This window comes from Carcharodon carcharias, chromosome 2 (assembly GCF_017639515.1).
Source record: "Carcharodon carcharias isolate sCarCar2 chromosome 2, sCarCar2.pri, whole genome shotgun sequence".
Lineage (NCBI taxonomy): Eukaryota > Metazoa > Chordata > Chondrichthyes > Lamniformes > Lamnidae > Carcharodon > Carcharodon carcharias.
In genome coordinates, this window is record NC_054468.1 from 20,186,183 (window position 1) to 20,199,734 (window position 13,552).

The following is a 13,552-nucleotide window of genomic DNA, read 5'->3' on the forward strand; positions in this document are numbered from 1 at the left end:
TTTGCATCCCAATCTCAATGCCTTTCTCCACTGAGTGTTGGTTGTTTGGGGCCACACCACTGTTTCCTTTACTTACTCACTCCAATGTTCCTGGCCTCTATCCTGAAGGCACTGACTGTTCTTGGAGCACAGTCTTGTGGACACCCCAGTACGTTGCCACTATACATTAATTCGTATGTGAACCTTCGTAGCAAGCTATGGAAGTAAGACCTGCATTTACATAGCATCCTTCCTGACCTCGGGATGCCCCAAAACACTTTACAATCAGTAGAGTACTTTTTTTCTAAAGCGTGGTCGCTGTTGTAATATAGGGAATGCGGCAGCCAATTTGCACACAGCAAACTCCCATAAAGAACAAGGAGATGATGATCTGTTTCAGTGATATAGGTTGAGGGGTAAACATTGGCCAGGGCACTGGGGGCAACTGCCCTGCTCTTCTTTGAAATCAGGCTATGGGACCTTTTACATTCAGTTGAGAGGGCAAATGGAACCTCGGTTGAATATCTTATCCGAATGACACCACCTCCGACAGTGCAGCGTGTTAATGGTGTGTTATTTGTATAATTGAGGTTAAAGGTACACAGTTAAGTACCTTGAGCACATATAGAGACTTCTGGAACACTTGGTGTTGGTTAGGGAGGAAGCAGACATTTGTAATATTGCATTCCATAAATAAATCTAGTATTGCTGCATATCGCCGCGTATAAGTCAACCCAGCATAAAAGGCAATCCCATGTTTTTGTATATACACAGAGTATAAGTTGATCCCCTTTTACAGCCACAACATGCTGTACTCACATTAGTAGCCAGCCTCAATTTTTCACCACACAAATGCATGTTTTACTCACCAATATCTTATAACTGGGTACAAGAGAACAAGCAGGCAATATGGGCTGTGTTATGAAGATACACAAGGGTTTAAGACACACCCATGCAGACCAAGACCCCACATGGTGAATGACAAAGATGGCGATCACCCACACCCACGCTGGTGGTGCACTTTATACTCAGTGTATAAGTTGACCCCTGTTTTTGGAAGGATTTTTCGAGGCTTCGAAGCTTGACTTATATGCCAACGTTTTTTTTACGTGCTTTACCATCTGGCTATCAGAAGTTTGATACAGCACTCCCTCAGTAGTCGATTCAATCATGTATTCCTGTACAAGTGACCAGGAGAGGGAAACCCGGGCCAGTTGTTTTCTCTCCCTCATCAAGGAGTTCTGAAACCTGTTTAAGTGCCCTTACTGCCGTTATGGCTGAGATCAGTTAACTAAGCAAAGACCAGTGAGCAACGTGGGACTCTCCTCACGGGTATTGCGGTAAATTCCTGCATGTGCATCAGTAGCAAGGACCTTCACCAGCTGTCAGCCCACATAGGCATATTGTCAGCAATGTGATATTACAATACGAAAAGATAGGGAGAGCAAGGTATCTCACTGCCAACACATGCTTGGAAAAAGATTGCTTTTGACTTAAGAGCAATTGGGCAATGGATCCACTAATTCAGGAGCCAAATTGTGAAATTTGGCTAATTGTGCATCCTCCTCATACCTAGATAAGGGAAGGGCTTCTGTCCAGGGATACAACAGGCCTCAGAATGTTCCCCATTGCCTTCATTCTATGGTGTAAGAGTTTCATACTTCACTTTGCAAAGAGGGAGAGGCCACTTCAAACATATTGGTTGTAATTTTGCCTTTTGTGCAACAGTATAAAACAGATGGGAGCAAATCAGCAGCCCAGTTTATATCTCACCCCATTTTGTCCCCATTGATTTCAATGGGATAACTTTAAAACTCTGTTGTCAATTTGCTACTACCCATTTTGTACTATGGGATCTGGATCTGTCTTGGATCTAGAGCTAACTGACCAAGGAAACCTTCCTTGTTCCTGATAGTGAATTTAACTATTTCTCATGGCCCTGTGACTCATCACAGTGCATCAATGGAGAAATGGATGACCCTTCATTCCAACCAGGAGAGGACATGTTGATGGTTTTAAATGAGAATTTATCAGACCTCATCCAAGAGAAAATGCAAAAATCAAAATGTACATCATCTGTCTTCAGAGGTGACAACACTGCGCTTTTGTACATTTAATGTTATGATAAAGTTATGGAAAATACGAATAAGCTCTTAATCCTGTTTATTATACCGTGAACCTGAAATGGTTTAAAGAATAGGGGATTATAGTCTGAGTAATCACCTGGGCCCCAATTCATGCCTGGGTTGCATTTTTCTAAAGAACTTCCCGCTGTGTGGGAAGATCATTTTGTTTTAAGTTAGGATCTGTTGCTAAGAGTACCTCAGGTACTTATACCTCTTCACTTAACCCTATCAACATATTTTCTATTCTTTTATCCCTTATATGTTTCACTAGCTTCTTCTTAAAAACATATACTATTCACCTTGACTACGCCACGTGGTAGTGAGTTCCACATTCTCACCGCTTCCTGAATAAAGAAATTTCTCCTGAATTTCCGATTGGGTTTATTAGTATCATCTTGTGTTTATGAGCTCTTGTTTTGGACTCTCCTGCAAGTGGAAACATTTTCTCTACATCTGCCCTTAAAAACCCTTCCATGATTTTAAAGACTTTCATTTAAAGCATGAGTAAAAGAATTAAGAGTATGTCGAGTCTAGTAGCTTCTTTACTCATTGCCACAGATGTCATTGGTTGTCAGAGTCAGTTGTCCATAGTCATGTTGAGCTTGGCTGAAAAATTCCATCTGTGAGGAGAGCAGCACTTCAGACCTTCACTGGGGACTAGTGTGAGAGGGCACAGGTGATATTGGAGCCTTGTATCCTTGACTAGGGTACCTTGGATCGAGGTTGGGTCCAAGTAGTGCATTATATAAATAAAAACAATACCAGGTGATATCAGAATTGAGAGGATATACTTATTAGGAAAGGCTGAACAGGTTGGAGCTCTTCTCTCTGGAAAAGAAAAGGCTGAGGGGTGACTTGATGAAAGTCTTTAAAATCATGAAAGGGTTTGATAGGGCAGGTGTCAAGAGTGTGACAGAATACTCTCCACTTGCCTGGACGAATGCAGCTCCCACAACAGTCAGAAGCTTGACACCATCCAGGACAAAGCAGCCTGCTTGATCAGCACCCCATCCACAAACATTCACTCCCTCCACCACCGACACACAGTAGCAGCAGTGTGTGCCATCTACAAGATGAACTGTAGAAACTCACCAAGCCTCCTTAGGCAGCACCTTCCAAACCCACGACTGCTACCATCTAGAAGGATAAGGGCAGCAGATACAAGGGAACATCACCACCTGGAAGTTCCCTCCAAGTCACTCACCATCCTGACTTGGAAATATATCGCCGTCCTTCACTGTCACTGGGTCAAAATCCTGGAACTCCCACCCGAACAGCACTGTGAGTGTGCCTACACCAGATAGACTGCAGCGGTGCAAGAAGGCAGCTCACCACCACCTTCTCAAGGGCAATTAAGGATGGGCAATAAATGCTGGCCTAGCCAGCGATGCCCACATCCCATAAAATGAATTTTAAATAACGTAGAGAAAATGTTTCCACTTGCAGGAGAGTCCAAAACAAGAGGACATAAATACAAGACGATGCAAAGAAATCCAACAGGGAATTCAGGAGATATTTCTTTATTGAGGATGTGGTGAGAATGTGGAACTTGCTACCACATGGCGTAGTCAAGGCGAATAATAAAGGTGCTTTTAAGGAGAAGTTAGTGAAACATATAAGGGGTAAAAGAATAGAAGATATGTTGAGAGGATTAAGTGAAGATGTAGGGGAGAGGGCTCTTATGGAACATGAATTCCAGCATAGATCAGTTGGTTGGAAGGGTCTATTCTGTGCTTTAGACTCTATGGGCTGATGAGTAGTCCTGTTGCCGGGATCGTAAGGAGGACTCGGGTCCAGGTGGGTGGGTGGCTGGATCCTGGGCAGCACTTTACCTGCGTGCAGCCAATTAAGAGGCTTGCTCCCCAATTGAGGATGACAGCCCACCTCCCAGAGATGCTGGCACAATCAGGGGTGGCCACTTCTGAGGCTGCAAGGGGAAGAAGAGGGCACCTGCATTGGCGAGGCACCCTCGAAGGCAGGGTCGGTTTGTTCTCTTACCGTGGTGGGGCCAGGAGACAGGCTGGCCCCAGAGATTGGGGTTGGGGGGGGTTAGTTTGCATGTTCCAGTGGTGGTGCTGTAGCCATGGGGGTGGCTATTGTTGCCAGGGCGGGGGGTGGCTATTGTTGCCAGGGTGGGGGATGGGGGGGGGCCTCTTTGGGCCATGCAGCAGTCATTAAAGAAGGCCCCCCCCCTCCCCCCGTGAATTTGCTGGAGGCTGCCAGGGTTTACCTGGTAGCCTACTCACAAAGGAACAGCCCCACCATACAGCATAAAATTCCAGCAGGGGTTGGGAAGCGGCCCATAATTGGGCATTTGTTTAGAACAATTGGCCACCTCCCTGAATTCCACTGCTGGTAATGTCTTGTGGTGGCAGGGAAATGTTCGGCTCCCATCTTGCCACCTTCCACCACCATTTTGCCAGCCTAGCTGCCTCCCAGCCTGTCTCCAGAGCGCTGGTAAAATTTAGCCCTCTGTAACTCCGTGAATACATTAAAACAGGCATAAATGTGTGCAAAGCGATAAAGTAAATTGTATGTAAGACAAATTTTCTTTGTAGTCCATCTGCATGAGGTATAGTAAATTTGTAATGGACAGTGTTTGCCTGAGAGACCCCTAAGCAATTTTCAGCTGGATGGTTATAAGGAAATTGAGTGCAACCGTGGGAAATTTGTGCCTCTTTTTATTTAATATGTGTGAAATCTTATCTCAAGGATGAACGAGCAAACGTGTTGAGACAAGTTCTGCAGGTTGCACAATGGAGCACGGGCCTGTAACACTGTGTTATACTTTTGTTGGATTGTAGCTGTGCAGCCTGAGTGTTTGACTCAAAAATCAGTGCAGTCACAATGGATTGTTTTTTTTAATGAGAGCATTGGGATGGGTGAGTCAGAAAACACCCTGAAAGCGGTGATTTCTCAGTAGTGATAACTGCACGCATAGGAAGACTTCAACTGTGCCATGAAGTGAAAGAGAACAATAACAAAAGACCTACTTTACTAGATTGTATAATGTCATAACTTGTGAAGCATTAATGATTAGCCCAAGATCATGGTGGCTTATTATGTTGGTTCTCCCATCTTTCCTTCTCAGGGTCAGCTGTGACTCTTACCTCTGAGTTGGAAGATAGTGGGTTCAAGTCTCGCTCCAGAGCTTAAGCACAAAGTTAATGTTGACGCCCCAGTGCAGTACATGAATGAATTTGGAGCAGGAGTAGGCCATTCAGCCCTTTAAGCCTGCTTCGCCGTTCAATAAGATCACGGCTGAGCTGATTGTGGCCTCAACTCCACATTCCGTCTATTCCCGATGACCATTGACAAGAAAATAATTTGGAATGAAAGAGGTGCCAACATGTTCCCCCCGCAGTGGCCCAGACAATACAGACACCAGTTGGCATTTTACTAAGCCTCATGCATCAGAAGGTCTCAGGTTCAATTTCTAGTTTGTGCTTTGGATGAGTTTAGTAGACTTGGGTAAAAATCAGCCTTGTGGCCAGAGGCGCTGTCCTTTGGATGAGATGTCAAAACAACACCTTATCTGCTCTGCCAGATGGATACAAAAGATCTCTTAACACTATTCGAAGAAGAGCAGGGGAGTTGTTCCCTGTGTTCTGACCAATATTTAACTCTCAACCAACATTTAGTACATTATTAAATTGACTATGTATCAAAAGTATTTAAATGGTTGTAAAGTGCTTTGGAAAGTCCTGGGGTTGCAAAGGGCAAGATATGAATATAAGTCTTTTTTTTTTTCTTATCCCCTTTCCTCTCTGTGAGTTGCCAGGCAATCTAGTTAAAAAGGAAATAAATAGAGTTCCGGTGTTGGGGGGGTGGGGGTAAATCTGAGGTTTTGTCGACTTGATATACCTTCCGATGTACAGCTCAAGACAAATGTTTTAATTTAATGTCAAAATTTGAGGAATTCTATATGGCTGAGAATCGTAATAAGGTGGGAGAAAATAATTCTCCAAAATTAAGGAAAGATTTCCAGTGTCATGTCAAAGAGCCTCTTTTTCTCTTTATTCTTTTATGGGATGTGGGTGTCACTGGCAAGGCCAGCATTTGTTGCCCATCTCTAATTGCCCTTGAACTGAGTGGCTTACTAGGCCATTTCAGAGGGCAGTTAAGAGCCGATCAAAGACTGTGGATCTGGAGTCACACGTAGGCCAGACTGGTAAGGGTGGCCGATTTCCATCCCTAAAGGACATTAGTGAAGCAGATGGGTTTTTACAACAATTGACAACGGTTTCATGATCACCATTACCAATTCTAGCTTTCAATTCAAGTTTTGTTAGCTGAATTTAAATTCCACCGGCTGCCATGGTGGGGCTTGAATCCACCCTCCAGCCTGGGCCTCTAAGTTACTAGTCCAGTGACATTACCATTAAGCCACTGTCTCCCTGACTATACTCTCCCCTACCACCAGGCCTGTGGTTTGATGTCGAAAGTTCTTCCAAAAGTTCAGTAGAATGACATGGAGACAATCGCAAAGGAAGTATATCTTTATGGTTTTATCGAAGCTTTTCATCTTGCACTCATCGGGACATTCCACTTGCCAACCAATCAACACTCTCTTCTCATACAGTATAAAGTTGTTGCTTCCCCTGACATTGGTATTCTTGCGATTGTCCCGATGAGTGCAAGACGAAAAGCTTTGACAAGTGTTCTTTTTTCAGCAATACTCAAGTTCTGCGCTACCCAACGACTATTTCAATGGTTTTACAGCGCGTGCTGCACGTATTGAATTGTCACCGCAGAGGAAAAGACTATTAAATCTAACTTTTCTTTCAACCGTTTTTCTTTACAGCCATGTAGACAGGATAACAACATGGCATGATCCACGGAAGACCATGAGTCAGATGAACCTGAACACGGCTGGGACATCAAACCAGATGCAGCAGAGATCCATGCCTGTGGCTCATCCAAATCCTGGTCAGTTCCTTTTTCATGAGCACAGTGAATAGTTATTCTAAACCAGGTTTCAGACGCTGTTCCAGGAACTTCAGCTTTAACAATCAAAGCATAAATGTCAGAACATTTTGAGCATCTTTACAGACTGAGCTGCCAATTTCCAGCTTCCTTATGCCTCCTGTGTATTGAAGTGCTGATTTTATATAAAATCAGCAAGCTGGTCCAATGCACTGTGGAAATGCCCTCTAAGCTCTATTTTTCCCATCATTATACCTGTTTATATGCACTTTGCTTCAGCTCCCAGATCCCTGTCTTTGGGTGGGCAAGACATCCAGATCCGAGTATGTGCTGCACATTCCTTCAATTCTGGAACTTGAATCGCTCTCAGCAGTGTGTCACTAGGTTGTCACTATTTGACCTGTTCCTCAGGTCCACTTCTAGATCCACTGATCCTGTTAGGGTGACCCCTACATTGTTGTTGCAGTTTAATTGTCTGCAGTTGTTGGCTTTTGTTTGTTTTATGCTGTTAAATTTTTTCCCCTTTTTGACAAAAGCCCATGTTTTCTATTTACTTAATTCAGCTGATGGTTTTGCAGTTGTGTTGGTTTAGGGCTTATTGTTACTTCACTGAGGAGAGACCGGAGGGGAGCCAAACCCCTCCCCACCTGACACCGTCGGACAGGATCTCCATAAAACTCTGTAACTCTGGGCACAATTTACAATTCTACAAGGGGTGGTGGTGAGGTAAGGGGTGAGCATATTGCGGCCACTCCTGTCCCCTCAACAGATCCAAAAAAAAGGCCCACCCCACAGCGATAGTGCGTTGCCAGCAGGCTAAACAGGCTGAGAGTGGCACTTTCTCCCCTTGATGGGAGGAAGTTCTGCCCCCAAGAGCTGCTGACAGCTCTTCCAGTCCCGGCAGTGCCAGAGCTGAGTCGTGGGCACTGATGGGACTGCAAGGAGGCCCACGAAGAAGAGAAGATGGCGCCGGACCCTGGTAAATTGGGTCCTTATGGGTGGGGACGAATCAGGCAGCCTAGGGAGAGGGGCAAGGGGGATTGGTGGGGGTGGGGGTGTGGCAGATCTTGGAGGCCAGGTGGGGAGTCATAAAGAGGGGGTGGTAATACTTTGTGGGGGCTGTTGCCCCTGAAGTGCAAAGGTCACCCCCTCCCGCCCCACCCCGGAATGCTGTGCATCCCTTCCCTCCCCACCATGACAAATGTTTTTTCAAAGACAGCCTGCCCACACCTGCCCACGCCAACTGTTCCAGAGCATGGGCAGCGTAAAATCCAGCCGTCTATAACACCATCTGAAACTCAGCAACACTTTTCATGCTCTTTCTGCCAGGCATTGTTTGTTTTCTTGAGTTTTGTTTCTTTATTGTTTAGTTTTTTTCTGAATGAAAAAAAATTGGGTGTCGTATGTATTTGCTTGATAATGATTGTGTTGTTGAGCTGTTCTCTGTTTACCAACCTGGCCCTTTACCAAATAACAATGCCATTGGGTGTTTCCTTTGTACCTGTGATTTAACAAGGAGTTTCTGTACCAGCAATGAAATTTGAGAACCCTGTTGTGTGCCAGTAAAAATTCTAACCATTAATCCACTGAGATAAGAGAGATCTGCGTTGCTGGGGTTAGTGATTATTAAGGCAACCAATAAGGCTCCAGAATTACCATGCGGTCTCCAGGAATTGAAGATTAATCTTCTGGACTTGACTGTGGGCAACCTGGGAGATTAGTCATAAAATTATACAGGGTATATGGCAGAGAAATAGACCATTTGGCCCACGGTGCCACGCTAGTATTCATGCTCCATTTGAGCCTCCTCTCATCTTTCCCACCTAAATTCACCATTGTAATGACCTGTTCCCTTCTCCCCCAAATGTTTGCCTTGCTTCCTCTCAAATACATCCATACTATTTGCTTCAACCACTCTCTGTCGTAGTGAGTTCCACATTCTCACCACTCTTTGGATAAAGAAAATTTCTTCTGATTTCCCTATTAGATTTCTTGGTGACTATCTTAAATTGATGACCTCGAGTTATGCCCTTCCCTCAAGAAGAGACATTCTCTCTTTATCTATTGAGAACTTTCATAATTTCAAAGATGTCTGTTAGGCCTCCCTTCTCTCAAGAAAAGAGACCCTGTCAGTTAGGACAGCCAAATGTCTGGTTTTAGCTGGTTGACCATTGTCCAATACTGGATGGCTTCACATCCATTATTTTGACCCTAAGACCACTCATCTTAGTAAAGCACTGGCAGGGGCCTGTACTCATTCCTTTCCCTTCCTGCAGCAGCCTTAATGCGATGAGGATATAAAAGTCAGGTCAGTTTTGATACTTTTTAGTATTTTCTTTGCAAACCACCTACCCTACCCCTCAGTTGTCTCTCCAATGATGCAGAATCTCAAAATGCAAAAATGTCACCATGGATGATGTTGGATGATGTCATCCAATGCGCATCAGAAGGGTGTCTGGTTTTGGTGACACCCTCATCGTTGGCCACCCTAACCCAACTATCAACCCTTCCTTGATATGTATATCCATGCATTTCTGGTATTATGCTTGTATACATCCTCTTCAGTCAGTGCCTCTATATACTTTTTATAATATGGTGACCAGAACTGCACGCAGTACTCTTATGTGCAGTCTAACCAAGGTTCAGCATAATGTCCACACTTTTCAATTCTATCCCTTTTGAGACAAAGCTGAGTGCTTGGTCTATTTTTTTTATAGTGCTGCAAACCTCCAGTGCAACTTTTAGTGATTGGTGTATTTGTACTCCGAAAGCTCTTTGTTCCTCTATTTCACTAGACTTGCATCTTCCAAATAATAAATGACCTCCCTATTCTTCCTACCAAAATTCATTACTGCTTATTTATCTGCTGAGCTTAATTTGCCAATTGTTTGCCTATTCTGCAAGTTTATTAATTTCCTTCTGTAATTTGTTGCAGTCCTCCTCAGTATTGACTAACCACCCCCACTCCACCCCTCACTCTTCATTTGGTGTCATCCGCAAATTTAGAAATTCCAAAGTCCAAATCGTTGATATAAATTGTGAGCAATGGTGGCCCCAGCACTGATCCTTGTGGAATGCTACTTCCCATCTTCTGCCATTCTGAATAACTACCCTTTACTCCCACTCTCTACTTTCTGTTTTGAAGCCAGATAGCAATCCATTCTGTCAATTGTCTCCTGACTCCACATTCTGTAATCTTATTTGTTAGTCTATTATAGAGCAACTTATCAAAGGTCTTTTGAAAATCCAGATAAATTACATCTACCGCATTACCAATGTCTACTCTCTGTTAACTCCTCAAAAAATTCAATAAGGTTGCTGAAGCAAGAATTTTCCTTTTGAAATCCATGCTGACTATTTATTTTTATATTTCTCATTTTTAGGTGTTCTTCTATACTCTCTTTTAAAAAGGATTCCATTACTTTTCCTACCACTGACGTTAACCTTACTGGTCTATAATTCCCAGGTCATGTTCTGTCCCGCTTCTTAAATATAGGGATTACATTAGCTATCCAGAACCTGCCGTGTCCCTAGCCAAGCTGTTCCAGTACAGCTACAACACTGGCATCTACCTGACAATGTGGAAAATTGCCGAGGTATGTCCTGTACACAAAAAAAAAAGCAGGACAAATCCAACCTAGCCAATCACTGCTCCATCAGTCTACTCTTGAGCATCAGTAAAGTGATGGAAGGGGTCATCAACAATGTTATCAAGTGGCAATTGCTTAACAATAATCTGCTCACTGATGCTCAGTAGGGTCAGTCAGCTCCTGACCTCATTCCAGCCTTGGTTCAAACATGGAAGAAACAGCTGAACTCCAGAGGTGAGGTGAGAGTGACTGGCCTTGACATCAAGGCTATATTTGACCGAATGTGGCATCAGGGAGCCCTAGCAAAACTGGAGTCAATGGGAATCGGGGGAAAACTCTCTGCTGGATGGAGTCATACCTAGCACAAAGGAAAATATTTGTGGTTGTTGGTGGCCAATCATCTCAGTTCTGGGACGTCATTGTAGGAATTCCTCGGAGAAGTGTCCTAGGCCCAACCATCTTCAGCTGCTTCATCAATGACCTTCCTTCCATCATAAGGTCAGAAGTGGGGATATTAGTTGATGCCTGCACAGTGTTCAGCATCATTCGGAACTCCGCAGACACTAAAGCAGTCCGTGTCCAAATGCAGCAAGGGCTGACAAGTGGCGAGTAACATTCGCGCCACATGAGTGCCAGGCAATGATCATCTCCAACAAGAGAGAATCTAACCATTGCCCCTTGACATTCGATGACATTACCATTGTTGAATCCCCCACTTTCAACATCTTGGGGCTTACCATTGACCAGAAACTGAACTGGACTAGCCATATAAATACTGTGGCTACAAGAGCAGGCTAGGAATCCTGTGGTGAATTACTCACCTCCTGACTCCCCAAAGCCTGTTCACCATCTACAAGGCACAAGTCAGGAATGTGGTGGAATAGTCTCCATTTGCCTGGATGAGTGCAGCTCCAACAACAGTTAAGCTTGACACCATTCAGGACAAAGCAGATCGCTGGCACCCCATCCACAAACAACCACTCCCTCTACCACCGACACACAGTGGCTGCAGTGTGTATCATCTACTAGATACACTGCAAGAACTCAATCACTCTTCTTAGACAGCATCTTCCAAACCCATGACCACTACCATCTAGAAGGACAAGGACAGGAGATACATGGGAACACCACCACCTGGAAGTTCCCCTCCAAGTCACTCACCATCCTGACTTGGAAATATATCGCCGTTCCTTAACTGTCACTGTGTCAGAATCCTGGGAGTCCCTCCCTAACAGGACTGCAGCAGTTCGAAAAGGCAGCTCACCACCACCTTCGCAAGGGCAATTAGGGGTGGGCAATAAATGCTGGCCTAGCCAGCGATGCCCACATACCACGAATAAATTAAAAAAAAATCCACCAGTCCCTTGGTACTACACCTTCTAATGAATTATTAAGAATGGAAAGTAAGTTTGACCTGGACACTCTGACGGTATAGACAACCATTGGCAGGTATTGGCATGCCATTTAAGCCTATGAAGATTGAGTGCTGGCTCTTTTTGATGACCTCAAATCTCTCCAAGTGCCTGTTGATTTTTATACCTGATTAAGGATTACAAAAATTGAATGGATTAAAATATAAATAGAGTTCTGTTTGGGTTAAAACGTCTGAAGCTCACTGTCCTTGCTTTCGTCACTGTTAGTTCTTACGTCCACTTATATTGTGGAAGCTCACTTGTTAGGAACTCTATTTGTAGCGAACCAGGCACAGACTTTGGTGTGCTAATCAATTAAAACTTGGAAGCATCAAAAATGAGTACTGCTGACCCTCTGGCTCGTCATCCAATCTGCTTTTGGAGACGTAGCCTTATGAAAGTCATCTTGTGGTGTGCTTACAACCAGAAATGTCCTTGCCTGACCCAACGCCAAGTAGGGTTGGTGTGGACCAGGCATGTAAGATTTTTGAGTGGCTCAGTGGCAACAGTCTCACCTCTGGGGCAGAAGTTTGCAGGTTAAAGTCCCACACAAGAGACTTCAGCAAGTAATCTAGGGCCGAGACTCCAGCGTAGTACTGAGGGAATGCTGCACTGTCGGAGGTGCCGTGTTTCTGATGAGAATTAAACGGGGTCCCCTTCTGCCCTCCAAAGTGGAAGTTAAAAAAAATCCTGTGGCACTATTTTAAGGGAGAGCAGGGAAGCTATCTCTGGTGTCCTGGCCGATATTTATCCCTCAGCCAACATCACAAACAACAGATAATCTAGTCATTATCAATGTTGCTGTTTGTGGGATCTTGCTGGGTATAAATTGGTCGCGCTGGCTGGAATTTTCCACCCCTCCCCCGCCCCCCCCCCCCCACCATTTCAGTGGCTCACTGGTCCCGCTGCTGGGGGACCCACCATGGGTGGTGGGGTGGTGGGGGGGGGGGGGGGGTGGTGGTGGGCGGGGGGGGGGGGGGGGGGGCGGGTGGCTGGAATATTCCAACCTTTATTTCCTTTATTTCAGCAGTGACTACACTTCAAAAGTACTTCTTTGGCCGTAACGTCTTTTGAGATGTCCTAAGGTCATAAAAGGTGTGATGTGAAAGCAAGTTGTTCCTTTATGGAGACTGGGGATAAATGAATTGTCTCTGCCCAAGTTGTCAGCTGTGTATTCCAGTAAGTGCTATGCTAGCACTGTGTTTGCCTGCCAAAAGAGGTGGAAACCAGCTTAAATATTAACAAAGGTTTCTAACTTGAGCAGCTATTCCCTTGGGTTTAAATCCTCGCATTGCTAAACACTCAGCTGTCTGTGCAACCAGTGTTCTGAGCTATTTGTTGCATAAAGTCGTCTAGCAGTAAATTATTTCCAAATGTGAGTTCAGTTCTGGGGCTCGTGTGATGAAATGGAAAATCTGTTAGTTAGCCTGTTTGTTTTTCATACACTTTACTTTTCTTCTTTCTCTGCCAAAGTGGCTGAAGGCTCCCCACAGATGCAAAGGGAAAAGCTTTTAAAAGC

At 44.5% G+C, this 13,552-nt stretch overlaps 1 protein-coding gene across 2 annotated transcripts in view; it reads left to right on the forward strand.

The window, feature by feature from the left end:
* Positions 1–13,552, forward strand: part of wwtr1 (WW domain containing transcription regulator 1) — a 148,596-nt gene that overhangs the window by 103,231 nt on the left and 31,813 nt on the right. For both annotated transcript variants that reach the window (XM_041183024.1, XM_041183025.1), the window contains exon 2: positions 6,910–7,034. In XM_041183024.1, coding sequence (XP_041038958.1) covers positions 6,910–7,034 — 125 coding nt within the window. The remainder of the gene's footprint in view (positions 1–6,909; positions 7,035–13,552) is intronic.